Source organism: Vigna umbellata, chromosome 1, assembly GCF_029865625.1.
Source record: "Vigna umbellata cultivar VRB3 chromosome 1, Vumbellata_1.0, whole genome shotgun sequence".
Lineage (NCBI taxonomy): Eukaryota > Viridiplantae > Streptophyta > Magnoliopsida > Fabales > Fabaceae > Vigna > Vigna umbellata.
Window position 1 is genome coordinate 85485203 of NC_142165.1, and position 16829 is coordinate 85502031.

The 16829-nt window shown below is 37.8% G+C and overlaps 1 protein-coding gene across 1 annotated transcript; it reads right to left on the reverse strand.

The window, feature by feature from the left end:
- Window positions 1-2917: 2917 nt before the first annotated feature.
- LOC148206665 (uncharacterized) lies at window positions 2918-3820 on the reverse strand. The gene has a single exon (XM_088108433.1). It carries the CDS (start codon window positions 3818-3820, stop codon window positions 2918-2920), a length of 903 nt encoding a protein of 300 aa, XP_087964559.1.
- Window positions 3821-16829: the final 13009 nt, after the last annotated feature.

Here is a 16829-nt window from a genome sequence, read left to right on the forward strand (position 1 = left end):
TAGAAACTGGGCTTTGGGGGCCAGTGTGAAAACTGGGCTTTTGGGCCAGGCAAGCTGGGCTTTGGGGGCCAGTGTGGAAACTGGGCTTTGGGGCCAATGTTAAAATTGGGCTTTTGGGCCAGTGTGTAAACTGGGCTTGGGGGCCAGTGTGGAAACTGGGCTTGGGGCCAGTGTAGAAACTGGGCTTTGGGGCCAGTGTGGAAACTGGGCTTTGGGGGCCAGTGTAGAAACTGGGCTTGGTGGGCCAGTGTGGAAACTGGGCTTTGTGGGCCAGTGTGAAAACTGGGCTTGGGGGGGCCAGTGTGGACTGGGCTTTGTGGGGCCAGGCGAGCTGGGCTTTGTGGCCAGTGTAGAAACTGGGCTTTGGGGGCCAGTGTGGAAACTGGGCTTTGGGGGCCAGTGTGAAAACTGGGCTTTTGGGCCAGGCAAGCTGGGCTTTGGGGGCCAGTGTGGAAACTGGGCTTTGGGGGCCAGGCGAGCTGGGCTTGGTGGGCCAATGTGAAAATTGGGCTTTTGGGCCAGTGTGGAAACTGGGCTTTGGGGGCCAGGCGAGCTGGGCTTGGTGGGCCAATGTGAAAATTGGGCTTTTGGGCCAGTGTGTAAACTGGGCTTTGGGGGCCAGTGTGGAAACTGGGCTTTGGGGGCCAGGCGAGCTGGGCTTGGTGGGCCAATGTGAAAATTGAGCTTTTGGGGCCAGTGTGTAAACTGGGCTTTGGGGGCCAGTGTGGAAACTGGGCTTTGGGGGCTAGGCGAGCTGGGCTTGGTGGGCCAATGTGAAAATTGGGCTTTTGAGCCAGTATGGAAACTGGGCTTTCAAATTTCGAAATTCATGAGATTTGTAATTTGTGAATTGTTTTGTAATTTTGACAGGAAATTGATTTTTGAAAAGACATCAAGGTGTTGAAACCTTTCATTACAAAGTATTAAAATCTTGATGCAAGATCAGGATGTCAAGACCTTATAATGAGAGAAAAACGTGATCGAAATGAAACAATATGGCTTGAAAGAGAAAATCTGAATGTTATTCTTTTCGTTTTCTGTTTTTTTTTTTTTTTTTTTTTTTTGCGTGAGTCAATTTTCTTACTTGCAATAATCAAACTGGTCATTATTTCCAATGGTTCGAAAAGCGAGGAATGTCATACATCCGAGATCTAATTTTGAGACGATTACATTTTGACTTTTTCTTCCGAGACTTTAGTGCACACATGTTTGAAATTACTGGCAAGTGAAGGATGAGAGTTGTTTAGAATGGTTTGGAAGAGAATGGGATAGCCATGTGGGCATGTCACCTCATATGCTCCTTAAAGGAGGTGAGGGCCGAAGCGAACACGAGGTACTTAAAAGTTGCCCCGGTTTGGTGTGATGAGTATGGTGACGAATCCATGATAATTCAGGTGGAAAATTCAAGTAAGATCTGCAAAGCTGCCCCAATCTTGAGATTACGGGCTAATGAATTTCAAGGAAAAGGCGTGCGGTGAGATCCACCAAGCTGCCCCAGTTTTTGTTGTTGTTTTTTTTTTGTTTTTGGCATGGGGTTCGTTTGGGAGAGGTAGTGGGCATGAAAGGATCAGCTAAAAGGATGGCGCAAATTGGTTTGATTTTCTTTTGTACGCTTCTAACCAGTTGGTAGGGAGATCCCCTCTTCTTGAGACATTAGTTTTTTTCTCTTTTTTTTTTTTTTTTTTCATTCATTTTCAACTTCTGTTGTTTTCTTTTACGACACATCGAAAGTCATTTCGTCTTATCGCAAAATTAAGCTTTATGAAAATTTGAGCAAACATTATCCAATCTGTGTGGACTTTATTAGGCTTATAACGTGGCTAAGGGCTAAAAGGTATTCAAAGAAAGGATATAAAGGCCCAAATGAATGTTTGTTGGTTATTATTTTTGAAACAAGGGTTATCATCTAAACATTGCATAAGCCATTGACTTTTTGAGCACTTTGCTTTTTCTTGAACCTCGTTTTTTCATTCTTTTCATTTATCAGCACTTTGTGATTTTGTTTGTTCTTTTTGTTTTTTCTTTGTTCACTCTTCTTGATGAAATTTCTTCGTTTGATCATTGAGTGCTCTTCATATGCATAATGAGTTGACTCCTTCCTGATGGCAACCCCTACTTGGGGATAACTTTGAAAAAGAGTTTATTTTTGGCTCAAACGGGTGACAATGGATATATTTTTTGCTTTTTAGATAAAGAAAGAAGGCCACACATCATTTTGAACTCTGATTGCTTTATTTTCAAAAGATTAATTCTACAACTAGATGACCTCAACATGAGTTTTTTTCTTTCTAGACTGCCCTTTCAGGTTTTCAATCTAGTGGGCTTATTTTCTTTTTGGAAGCTCTTTTGTTTGTCTCAATGGATTCAGGGATCACCCAACTAGCACAAGCGAGAGTAATTTTGGTCAGACCAATCTGCCCCAGTGTAAAGGTTCACTTTGTTAGTGAGGGCAGTGATAGTGTTTGTTGGGGAAAATCCTTTATTTTGGAAAAGGTAAATGGTGAAGGTTTTCAAGCAACATGCGCACAAACGTCTCGACAAAAAACATCAAATTGTTATTTTTGATTCAACATCTGACCTCGGAATAATCTGACACTGCAACTTTTGTTTTCGATTATCATTTTTTATTCCTTTTTTGCTATTTTTTTGAAAAAACAAGAGTTTGATGATTTACAAGAAAGACAAGTGACTCAAGATTGCCTTCATCATTTTTGTTTTTTTCAATTTGTTCTTTGCGGCTTTCGTTCTCCACGACACCCTATTAGGACATGATTTCCAGTAAACCTTGGAGATACCTCGTAATGAAAGTTCACATTAAAAGTCATGGATGGAAACATGATATCAACGGGCATTGCCCTCATAGCAAGACAATTCAAAACACGAGCAAAACAACATCAATTTCGCCTTTTACAATAACCTATGCTTTCCCACATAGTCCTAGAGTCCTCTTCACTTGTTCATGGCATTTGTAAAGGCGAACTCGCCTTGCCACAGTGCTGGATTGACTTTCTTCAAACTTTAAACATCCTGAATCGATCAAAGATTGCACTTTATGCTTTAGAGCCTTGCATGCCTCTGTTGAATGTCCATGCGCTCCTTCATGATAATCACACCTGGCATTTATGTCATAATTCTTTGGGTAAGGAGGTCGTACAGGCCTGGTGGGACAAACCTCTATGAGGTTGTTGCGGAGAAGATCTGGCAGTAGCTCTGTATAGGTCATGGGGATTGGAGTAAAGTTGGCGACCTTTTCATCACGATTGTAATTTCTTCGCTGAATGGCTCGATTGGACCCATAGGAATGTGACATTTGAGGATAGGCAGTAAAATGTGAATTAGCTCTTCGTTCTTCATGTCTAGGACCATACTCATTCAAATTCGCTACCAAATTTGGACCTAGTGCAATCTTTCCATTTCTCATGCCGCTCTCAACTCTTTCTCCAATTACTACTATATCAGCAAAACTCGAGGAGACACTGCTTATCATGAGTTCATAAAATGGTGGTTGTAGAGTATTTAGAAATATGGTAGTCATCTCCTTGCCATTCAGAGGAGGTTCTACTTGAGCAGCAATTTCTCTCCACCTTTGGGCATATTCTCTGAATGATTCAGACTCTTCCTTCACCATATTCTGCAGTTGTACCCTGTCAGGTGTTAGATCTTTACTATATTCATATTGCCTTAGGAATGCATCAACCAGATCTTTCCATGAGTAGATGTGGGTTGTTTCTAAGCGCATGTACCAAGTTAGAGCCACACCAGTTAAACTTTCTTGGAAGCAGTGAATTAAAAGTTTTCCATCATGGGCATAAGCTGCCATTTTTCTGCAGTACATGGTTATGTGGCTCTTTGGACAAGTATTTCCCGATATTTCTCAAACTCTGGCAACTTGAACTTTGGAGGTATCACCACATCAGGAACTAAACATAGTTTTCTAGCATCTCCAAATTCAAAACTCCCTTCGCCCTCTATGGCTTTCAACCTCTTCTCGAGCATTTCTAATTTACCCTTGTCGTCCTTAAAATCTGCTGGTGTAACGACATAAGATGTTGATTTCATCTCGGGTTGTTTTTTCATTATCATGCTCTCAATACCTGGTTGGATCGTCTTCTCCGGAATTGTGAAAGTGGTTTCCCCAGGCTCGTCTTGTACTTCAACTGCATTATCTTCGGCCTTTTGAGCGTCAAGATGTTCCAAGTCCACTACTGAGGGTGGAGTGTAATTCGGGGGAAGACCATAGGAAGGGAAAGTTTGTGCCTCTGGAACTCTTTGTCGTGGTCGTTGTGCGCACGAATCTCCAGGGCTTTGTAAGGCATTCAGAGCCTCTAAGATTTGACTCATTTGTCCCTTCAGCTCTTGGATATCGGCTTTCATCCCCTCTTGAACTTCTCCTTGGTTCTCCATGATTTTTCCACTGGTTCGTGTCCCTTAGGGTGTTTTGGAGACTTAGTCGTATTATTATTTTTAAATCTGAATTTCATTAGATGAAATAAATTAAGAAAAAGAAAATAAAACGAAAAGAAAAAGAGAAAAGACAAAGTAACGCAATTACTATAGTAAGAAATTATAAAGATGTGAAAACATTGCCAAATGTATAATCTGGAAATTAACATGAAACAAAGCCAATAGGATGGCTCATCATTCAGAAGTTCCAAAAAGTGAGTCATAGGAAGTCTTGGTCAACTGACTCGGGCCTCATCCATCCGATTCTTGCAACAACTGAGGAAATTTTCAATCCCCTTGGGCGGGTTAGAGATCGGTATTGCAGACTCAGCATCAGCTAATAACTTTAGAAGACCTTCAATGGCTTTATTGGCGAGGGAAGCTTAGTTATGAGAGACTTTTCTTTCAATTCCCCCTTGCTCAACAATATGCTTCTTCATCTGAATTATCAATTCTTTATGTTTCTTCTCTGATCCAACCCGATGCCAACGTTCCTTCTTCAGTTTTGTCACTACTGCTTTTATCCACTGCTCGTCATTTTGAAATTGTTTTTCACAATTTGGGTAGGTGAAATTAACGTGAATTACAACTTGATTGTCTTAACCCTTTCTATGTTCCCTTTCCTAAGGAAAACTTTCATTAATAATCCATAATCTTGAGCCTCCCTCCGACCATTGCCCCAAGTGTCTCTAACCTGATGAAGCAATTCAGCAAAGGTTCCTTCCTCTTAAGATCTGCGATATGGCCAGAGATGCAGGCGTAGGCGCTACCCAGATCGCTTTTGTGCTAACACAGTATTGTGATTAGTACAACATCGAATACCCATGAGGGGTACATTAGGGTACTTCCCGCAATGATATATGATGTGTGGTCCTTGCAGCCCAGAAAACACGTCATTTAAACCTTTCCTCCTCTAAGCCCGCACAGAGTTGCGCTCATTCATTTGCCTCTTTCATCTTTGGTTTACACTGCAACAACTCCTCCACGTGATATGTGGCATTCAAAATGGCCTTACTCATGCGAGAGATCTTCTTTCTACATGGATCATAGTCGTGACTAAGGGTCTTGGAAACTTCAGTTAAGACAATAGTGAGTGGATTCTTTAGAGAAAACTTTGTATCCCACAAAATGCGTTCATGGTGACATAGCCGATAAAATCCGAGATACTAGCAAAGAGCGTGACACCATAGAGGACAAGAGCTAGCACATTCGTAATTGTTTCCCACTCTTCCCCCTTATCCGAACGATACAGGTGCCACTCTAGGTAACCCTGAGGAAGGTTCCTCGCTTTACCCTTAAGCATGAATCCTCTTTCCAACTTCATTGGATGCACTCTTATGATTCTCACTTGCTGCAAGATAGGGGTATACTGCCCCAGGTAGTTGTAGGAAATTTTTCCCTTGAGAGGTATATCTAAAATTTGCTCGAATTCTTCTACCATAGGCACCAATTGGATATCCCAGAAAGTGAAACATCTCAGTGGTGATTCATAGTACTGGGCTAAAACAGTAATGGCCGTGTTTGAACTTTCACCTTTAACAGGCTCAACAGATTCCCATACTCCTTCCTGAATGCATCCTTTTGGGGTTGTCTTCATTTTCTTCAGCAGTTCTCTCAGGCCGTCCATATTACCCTCCTTTACTTCAATGGCTAAACATTTCCTTTAAAATGTCTGAACTTGAACCTCCCTTGACTTCAGATCTCATGTTAATTTCCATTTTATCTTAAAGGCTTAGTCACAAATTTATAATTTCTCGACTATAATCCACAAAGTGTGACAAGACCATAAAAAGCATGAGAAAAAGAAAGAAAAGAAATAAAAAAAACAAATGTATCAAAAGATATGGTGATATGTACAAGGTGTTTAATTTTATTAAGCAAAAATAACGATTACAAGACAACACACATCTCCCTTTGTGCCCTAGGAGGGTTCAACGGTCAAGATTCAAGGTTAGGTACATGCAATCTCACAAGGATGGTTCCCTAAGCCTAAATATCAATGGTCACTAGAGCTATGGCCCCCTTCACAGCATCTCCACAACAGTCGAGTAATCAACTAGATGTGAAAACACAAATGAAGAAAACAGACTCTAGCTGGGGTTCTCACGATAGCCAAACAGGAAGTATGTCCCAAATGGCACCGCTACACAACCCCTCTATTTCTAAGTTACACTCAGGCCCGGGTATAGGGTCCCACTCATGATATGCATAAAGTGTGTGTGTGTGAAGGGAGAATGCAATGCATACCCAAACCCCCACCTGCAAAACAACCAGAAAATTCCCAGGCAGATATAACACATTTTCTACCCTAGGGTTCAATATCCAACAAGCAAATTTATTCACATGCGATTATTCAAATATCAAAGATAGATAAAGAAAAAGGGAAGAAAAACATAAAGAAAAACCACATTGAATTCGCGCATATAGTTAAATGGCTTGACTCTCTAAAAAAGGTCCCCAGCGGAGTCGCCATCTGTCGCAACCGGAATCGCGACGGGACGACGATCCGAAAAAAAGAAACGGGTTTTGAAAAGAGATTTGGAGTCGCCACCATAGTTTATTCTGGAAAACTACAGAAAAACCATAAAATGATAAGACACGGTCAACGAAAACCAGATTATGGGTTCGGGAGTCGGTTACGCGTAGGGAAGGTATTAACACCCTACAGCGCCTGCCCGAAGGCAGTACCCTTAACTAAATACGCGAATGTGATGTGGTTTCCAAAATGTTTAACTATCCCCTAAAATAAAATTCTAAAGAAACAAAATATATTTTTTAGTTTTTTGGGCCCGACAAGGATTGACCTTGCTCCTACGTATTCTCATTCAGAATGAGAAATCAGGGTTACGTAGTTCTTTTGAATCTGTTTGAGAAATTTGTTTGGAAATTGTTTGAAAATTTGTTTTGAAAATGATTTTGGATTTTTGGGAAGTGAACCTGACAAAGACTAGCCTTGCTCCTACGTATCTCCACTTTTGATGGAGAATCAAGGATCACGTAGTTCTGGCTAGAAATTGTCTGTTGCTTTGAAATTGTTGATGTTTTTAGTTTTTGAAAATTTTATATTTTTTGATATTTTTATAAAATAAACGGAAAAGGTATTTAGCACAAGGACGATGCGTGCGATCACACGTGTGCTCAACCTTTAAAATATTTTTTGTAATTTTATTTAAGAAAGAAGAAAAGGTTTTAGCACAAGGACGACGCGAGCGGTCACACGTGTGCTTAACCTTTAAAACGTATTTTTTGTAATTTTATAAGGAAGAAGAAAAGGTTATTAGCACAAGGACGACGCGAGCGATCACACGTGTGCTTAAACCTTTAAACGTATTTTTTGTAATTTTTATAAGAAAGAAGAAAAGGTTTTTAGCACAAGGACGACGCGAGCGGTCACACGTGTGCTTTAACCCTTAGACGTATTTTTGTAATTTTTTAGAAGAGAAGAAGAAAAGGTTCTAACACAAGGACGATGCGTGCGATCACACATGTGCTTAACCTTTAAAACGTATTTTTTGTAATTTTATAAGGAAGAAGAAAAGGTTATTAGCGCAAGGACGACGCGAGCGGTCACACGTGTGCTTAAACCTTTAAACGTATTTCTATTATTATTTTTTAGAAGAGAAGTAAGAAAAGGTTCTAACACAAGGACGATGCGTGCGATCACACATGTGTTTAAACCTTTAAAATATCTTTATTATTATTTATAAAAGTGCATTAAAAAATAGATGAATATTTAAAATGGGAACAAAAGAGAGTGAAAAAATAAAATAAAATAAAATAAAATAAAAAATAAAATAAAATAAAATAAAATAAAAGGATAACTAAATAAATAATGAAAATAAAGTATAAAGTAAAAGGATAAAATTAAGGTAAAATACTAAGTAAATGAAATAAACTAAAATAAAAAAATAAAAAAAAAAAGGTGTGGAGGTGCCAAATAAGAAAAAGGAGTGTTTAAACAAAAAGCAAAATTTGGGCCAAAGCCCAGGCGGGGAGGGGTGCGAAAATGAGAATAAGGGGGCGCAGGAGAAAATTTGTTTTCTTTTTATTTTTTAGGAACAGAATGGGCCTGAGCCCAGACCAAGGGAATGGATAGGGGTGTGCCGGCCTAAGGTCGAATGGTGCACCAGGAATAACTAAGCCCACTACGAATGGGGATGTTTGGAGAAGAAGATCCAAAGCCTAAACTCTTTTATTAGAGTTTTCAGAAACGCAAATGGGCTTGAGGCCCGATCAGAAAAAAAATGAAAGGGTGTGTGAATGGAATCAGGGTTTCAAACAGAAATGAGCAAAGCTGCCCAAGAGCCAGGCCCAAAGTCTTCTTCATTCACTAGCCTAGCACATTAGGGGTTCTGCCTCCACCACTTCATTTGCTCTCATCCTTCCCCAGAGCAGAGAAGAATGGCGCTCGCCGCACACCCACACCACAGCCTTTGCCGAATCAACCACGCCGGCCACCATAAACCGAGAAGCACGGCGGCGCCGATCGCCGTCAAAGTCACCTCTGGCGACCGCTCCGATCTCTCTCTCTTCTTCGCGTGCGAGAGAGAAACTCTCACGCTTCTTCGTCAGTCGCCGCTGGAACGATCACGGCCGCCTTGAACCAGAACACCACCAGTGTCACAGGTCACGACCAAGGTCGCCGCCGGTCCTCGCGTTGACGTCCTCCACTGCCATGACCAAATCCAGTCGCCACCGGTGCCTTCGCGGTACGACCCTTCTCGCACCGGAACTGCTGCGATTCCCAGCCACCTTCACCGGCGCGTGACTCCTTTCTCTCCCTTTCTCTATTGTTGCCGCCGTTGCCAAAGAGGCTGGAGCCGCCGCCACTGAGACCACCACCAGCGTGGTTCCACCGTTGAGCTATCAGAGAGGACAGTCACAGAGGCTTGCCGAGACAATGTTTGGGGGTTTGGAAATGAACTGAGACATAGAGGTTTAAATTGCTGGTTTGTTTTGGCTTGTGATTGCTGTAATCAAGGGGTGGTTGGGGTTAGATTATTGTTCTAGCAGAGGAATGGAATTGGGATGGCGTGATTCATGCTGACTGAATGGGATGGGTCTCAAGAGCAGAGAGACTGAGATCAGTGATGGCTGGGGAGGATGACAGTGATATGAGAGGCACATTATGAGAAGGTTTTATCTCATACTCTTTCTTTTGGTGATTGGATTAAGGAATGTAAATGAAAGAAAAATTGAATCTGCTTTGGCATTCTTTGTTGCTAGAGTAATGAATGGGTATCGATGAGTCTGCCTTGGTGTTCTATTTTTCTGGTGATGATCAGTGTTTATGGGATCATAGATATTCTATTTTTTTTGTGGATTGTTGAGAATGGATGAACGACAAGGGAGGGAACAAAAGCAAACCAGAAGTAACAGATAATATATATCCCAGTATAATTACATCTTTAGTCCAAATATGAGCAAGCAAACCATGCCAAGCGTTATCAAATCAAATGGAAGCAGATATCAACCCAACGCAAGCAGACATAGCATATGAGCAATTTAAGAGTGAAGACTTACCTTTCGCGGTCTAGCTTTTCCTTGCTTCGTAAGTGCCTGCGAGCTACCACCAGGAAGATGCTAACGAGAGTGGATAGATGAAGATGCCCCCCCTGTGGATAGTGAGGGTACCGTTATGTGAATGGGGAGGAATCAATTTTCCCTTTTTTTTGTGAAAAACGTGTCTCGGCCTCTTTTCCTGCTTCCTGTCTGTTCTCTTTTCCTTTGCACCAGGTTGGGTCACTGCCACCCTGCCATTCAACCGCTCTATTTCCTTTTTCTGCTCTCCATAGTCAGGCAAGACATTTCCATGTCTAGTAATCAGGCCAAGGTAGTGTTGGGTTGTGCATGGCTTACCAAAAGATTCCCATCCTAATATGGGAGATAACGTGAAGGAAAAGGAAAACTGGAAACCTGGAAGGCTGATAGTGAATCAGTTTTGACTTTTGCCAGGATCATGTTCTACCTTTATGTTTTGTTTCTTTCCATTTTTTTTTTAACATTTTGACAAATGAATTAAAATAAAAGAACATAAAGATAAAAATAGAATAAAATAGAACAGCCTAAAATAAAATAACCCTAAATGAAAAATCAGAATAACCAAGAAATAAAATAAAACACAATATAATAGAATAAAATACAATAACTCAAAATAACAAAATAAGATAAGATAAATTCAGAATAAAAAAAAAATAAATAAGATAAATAAATTCCATTATTATTTATTTATTCACCCGGACGAAATTAGGTGTTGACAGTCGTTGTTCAACCTCGCGAGTTTGTCTCCTTGCAATGGTACCTGCAACAATCAAATTAGATGCACGAGCCTCGCGCCACTTTGAACCCTACATTGCATCTATTGAAACAGAGCTTGGTCGGTTGTGACATCGTGAGCCTCGTCTCCAACGACAACAAGTTCAACTCCATCGTCTACATCAATGCCAGATTTGTGGGTCGCCTCCGCCTTGGCCACCATCGCGCCTTTCTCCCCCAACGGCTAGTGGATCGCCTCCGCCGATGCCTCCGGTACCATCAGGAAATGAGGCACGCGAAACGACTTCGTTTTGAAGGAGTTCGGAGTCCTCTCCGCGAAACGACCTTTAGTGGTCCCCCGACGCCTCCGAAGCTTCTATTTTGTTGATGATGTCTTTTGTTGATGATGTTGTATACTATGCAATGAAGGTGCGATGAAGCTTCTCTGTGTGTTGTGTATTGCTTTGTGGTGTATGTAGGAATTTATATGTTGTTGTTCTTACTATGCTATGAACCCCAAAAATGAAGCTTGAGTTTTGACCTCCAGTCTTGAAACATGCTTATTGGTTGGTTGACCGTGAACAGATGATGCCTAAGCCAAAGAAGGAGCAAGAAGTGAGGAAAGTGGTGATTAGGAAGGAAATCTTGAAGGTAGCAGTGATCAACAAGCAATGTCAAGGAGATGAGGATGGCTGAGGATGGTTGTTTACCAGCTCTGGGAACATCAGCAAGATCATTCCATAATGAATCAACATCCTAAAGGTTGAAAAAATTAAAAAAAAAACATGTTACTGCCTCGGTTACCTAAAAACCGAGGCATAATCCTATTTTTTTTTACTCAGTTCATAACCGAGACATAAAACCTACCATTTTTTACCTCGTTTGTATATGACTCGGTTGTAGAACTGGTGCCTATAAGTAAAAGTAACCGGTGTCATTTCCTCTTACTAGTGTATTGTAACAAGAACATACTATTCACAAGATTTGTCATTTCACTCGTCTCTTTCTTACAAACACTCAAACACACGGTTTCACTTTCTATTTTTTTCTCTCTCGTTGAGACACTCAGGACATAAAGCTTTGATACCAACTTATAAAATAGAAAACAACACACAGATTATATAATTGAGCTTTGTAATTCTATGTATTTTATAGATAAATATAATAGATCTTAAATAGTCACAAGAATCGAAATAAATAAAATAACCGTAATGTTTTAAAGAACATCAAATCAATAATAAGGATAAAATCAAATCATGATGACACAATCAATCAAGACAAATTAGATAATAATTAAAATTGGTAACATGGTAATCATGTAACAAATAAACTTGGACTCAATTGAAATTACTAATAAACTTACTTGTATTTAAATTTATCCAACATTATTGATATCTAGCTGATGGAGAGGCCATTTCAAGGAAACAACGTAGGAGAGAATCACACGGATTGTTGATGTTTTGACGATGGGGCTAAAAGTTTCGGTGTAATCTAAACCATGGGTTTGTTGAAACCCTTTGGCGACCAAGCGAGCCTTCTGCGTTGAAAACTTCCATCAGCGTTGAACTTTTTCTTAAAAATCCATTTGCACACTATAAGAGACGCACCAAGAGGGAGAGGAGTAAGGTTTCATGTGTGGTTAGCGAGGAGAGCACTATATTCGTGTTTCATTGCTTTGAGGCATCTGGGGTGTGTCATTGCAGTTTTGTAGGATGTTGGCCCATGAGAAAGAAATTTGCGAGGTTTGAATATAACACTTGGGCCTTGTCACCATAGGGTGTTGATTTGTGATTGGAGCATCACCTGAGTTGTTGTTTGTGGGAGAAGAATCAGTTGGTGGATGTTGCTCGGGAGATGGAGATGTGTCAGGGGTGACCAACGCAGACGCTTTGTCATGAAGACGAGTAGACGTGCTGGAAGAAGGTTGCACTCTATCGGTGGGCAGCTAGGTGATGACAGAGATATGAGAATTATTAATTAGGTGATACAAAGTCAATTTGTGAAATAATAGTGAGTGTGGGTGATCTGTGTGTGATATGACGGAGACCAGAAGGATTCAAAATAGGGTTGGGGAGAGAATTTATAATAGTATCTGCAGAGATAAAGGCTTTTCCCCAAAAATGTAATGGCATAAAAGCACCTGCTGAGAGAGCTAAGCCAACGTTATTGATATGTCTATGCTTACGTTCCACTGGCCCATTCTGTTCATGCGTGTAAGGGCAAGTGAGCCAAAGACGAATGCCAAACTATTGCAGACTTTTGTTCAGAAAGAGAAATTCTTTTGCATTATCAAACCGAAGACTTTTAATATGAAAACCAGTTTGATGTTCAACATATTTTGTAAACAAACAGAATATATCAGTGATGAGCACACCTGACCCATATGAGTGATGGAAGTAGAACCAATATGAGTGATGGGCATACCTGACCCATTACCTAATTGCACTTTTTCAGGACTTATGTATGCTTGTTTCTTGGAGAGATTATGAACGTTGTTCGTCATATGGTGCGTTGCTCCACTATCAGGATACCAAATTGAGTCATTTAAGATGATAGATTTTCTTTATATCAAGATGGTAACTTGAGAGAGGTCAATCTTTATTGGACTGTCTTAGCTGCACTTTGAGTTTCTTCACGTGTGTGAGAAGCATAATATGTGATAAGTTTATGTCAGATTTGAGAGAAAGATTCGAGTCCCACCATTGATGGAAGAAGCCACACTATGATAAGCTTATCTTGTTGGTCGAAGTTAATGAAAGTTTTGGGTAGATCGTGTTTGATGATAGATCTGCATCAGAAAGAAATCGCAGAGGAGTGTTTTCCCATCAAGAAAATGAAGAAGTTTGAACCCACGAATTGTAGGCAGGACTTGTTGTTTCCATATGAGATAGTTTTCATCAGAGAGCTGAGGGCGATTGGTGTAGTAAAGGTTTGGGAAATGAATGAGAAAGATGAAGGTGAACGAGGAAGACATGACATATATATATATATATATATATATATATATCATGACGAACCAAAGATGTCAAGAACATTATAACAAAAGGATATAATAGAAGGGCTAGTTAATAATAAGTAAAATAAGGAGTTTAATTATTGCTTTATTAATAACATAAGGCAAAATAAATATTTATTTTAAAATTAGAGTATGCTGTATTTTTTTTATGTAACGATTTTCATCCAATACAATAGATCAAACACTAATTTTACTTGTGATACTTTGAGCATCACTAACTTAACAAAATAGTGAAAACTCAACGTAAGTTAATGCTACATAACTTATTCTCACAATGTGTTAACATAATTTGAAAAGACACTTTTAAAAATTGAAAATAATTTTCCTATAATTAAATTGTTCATTTTTTTTTTGTAGAAAATTTTTAAATTTTATAGTTTAAAACTTTAATTTTAATCTTTAGAATCTTCTTATTATTTTTTTAATAAATATGTTATTTTTTAATAAAATAATAAAAACGAGTGTTACTCTATTTAGAATAATAAAAAGATTAATATCGTTTATTAAAAACATAAAAGAGTTTATGTTTATTTTAAAATTAGAAGGATAAAGTATTATTTTATTATACATAAAAAATAATTTATTTAAAAACTAGAAGGAGTATAAATGTTGTAATTTCAAGAAAAATATGTGCGATTCTCCTTTTTATATTAATAAAATACTGAGGTTATAATAAATTTAATAAAAAAAATCATTTATAAAATTTTTGGTACTTCTGTCGATTTGACAGTGGAGCTGAATGAATGTAACCAAATGTGGTGAATTTGAGTGAAAATAAAAAACTAATAATACCTAAACCAAATGGAGTAAGGTTGAGCTGTCTTTGATTTTACACTTCACCTAACTCATATTCCCTCCTAACTTTAGATATGCTAACGAAAATGATTTTCTTATTGCGTTTGGGAGGGTCTCACTCTTTATATAAAAACACATGTTTTTCTTGTGTCTTAGCAAGCGCTATTTTTGACAAAATAAACAAATAAAACTAACACAAAATACTATTATACATGAGTCAGATACTTTTCTTAATTGAACACCTCTCGTTTGTTTTTTGAAAGTTTTTTGGATTTAGTATCACTTTTAATCTTTACATTTATAGCAATTATTCAATATTTTTCTTTAATTAATTTTTAATTTAATGTATTTTACACTTTTTTAAAAATCTGTTGGCGCTACCAACTTCCATAGTCTGACTTCCACGCGTTTCAGTAGAATTAGTAGAGGAGAATAAATGTTGTTTTTAGAAGTAGGGTTTAACTTTTATATAATTGTAATCCTTCGTTTTCTTAAATGAAAGAAATCGTACTAAAATATTGTTTTCTAAAAGAACATAGAAATTAGATTGAATCAAATAAATTAAAAATACATTAAATAATTATTATAAATACAGAGACAAAAGTATTAAACCTTTTTATATTATAATGTTAAATTTCAAAAAAGTTCATTTTAAAAGGTCCATAAATTTTAAGAAAAAGAAACCATGTACAAAGAGACTTTCTTTCTACACCATCCTAATTTCTCCATGCACTTACCATTTTCTTTTCCTTACAAAACTATCCTTTGGTAATTTTTTTTTACTTCTTTTATTTTTACCTTAACTTTTAACTTTCTTAATCTACAACACACTATCCAATTGAAAATAAATATGGTGGTGTGGTGTCTGTGTACGCCTGGACTGTGCCTGGAAGGCGTGGAAGAAGATGAAGTTGTTGTTGTGTAGGTTCAATATACACATATCTATAAATCTTCACATTAGTAATATATTGTCCACTTTGGACTAAGTCTTCACGGATTTGTTTTTGGTACCACTCCATAAGGCCTCTTACTAAGAGAGGTATCTTATGTGTATATAAACTCATGTCTATTTCTTATTGTATTCGATGTGAGACTTTATTTGTACCCAACAATTGTGGTGTTGTGGTGTGACTGGAGTGTGCTGCGTGCAACCAAGGAGAGGGAGGAACGAAAAAGAGTAAGAGTGTGGTGTCCGTGTGTGGCTGAAGTGTGTTGCATGCAACCAAGGAGAGGAAGGAACGAAAAAGAGCAAGAGAGAAAGTGAGACGTGAGAGAAAGTGATATGAGAAGTTTCAAAATGCACATAGATATGTATGAAGAAAAATAATTCGTGAATAATAACTGACACCCTAAAAATCTTTGACCATTTAATATTTTAAATATTAATATCATTTTAAGTATGAGTAATTTTGGCATTTTAAGAATATTTGGAGGTGCAGAGTGAAAAGCTTGGAGATGCAAGGTGAAACACCTTTTTTTTTTCTTTTTCAATGAGCCCATACCTTTGTTTGAAGGAGCATGCTCGATTTTGACCCAGAACATTATGTTTTATGAGTTGAATATTATTTCTAAACAAGGATTTTAGTGATATTAGTTAATAAAAAAAGCACAATAAAACTAACTTTGTATAAATCAAATTCATTTTCTCATAGTTTGTATTCATTATCTTTATCTGGATTTGTTAGAAAAGTAAACACAGTTGCAAAAATATTAAACACGGGAATAAAATTAATATTACCCAATAGTTTTAATTATTCATTTTATATCATTTATTTGTTTTTGTGAAATTAATTCCTAAAATATTACCACATAATTCAAACTAGAAAATTCATTTGATTTAATTTAGATATCTATTATTGATTGTTATTAATGTAAATAAACTAGTTAATTGTTAAATTCTCATCATGGTGAATTACATTATTTTTACATAATTAAAAATAAAGAAAAACAACGATTGACATGGTCAAGACACAGGTCACTACCACTCATTTAACTGATATAAATTGCCATTATTTATGCCAATATTGGTTAAGATAATAAGTTGATTTCAAAAGTGTTTTATTTCATTTATTCCTTTATATATTTTTATTTATGTATTTACTTATAAAGATTTAAATATGAAAATAAGAATAATAAATCGTTGAACATTATTTTTGTTGCTACAAATACTTTTATTTCATTTGTGTTTAAAGCTTTTCAATCTTTATTCTCAATTTGTAGTGGTATGTGATAGTGTTGTATGATGAAGGGGAGAGCAAATTCAAAATTTATTAACTCAAATCATAGAGTGTATACGGTATTTATATAATCCATCCATTAT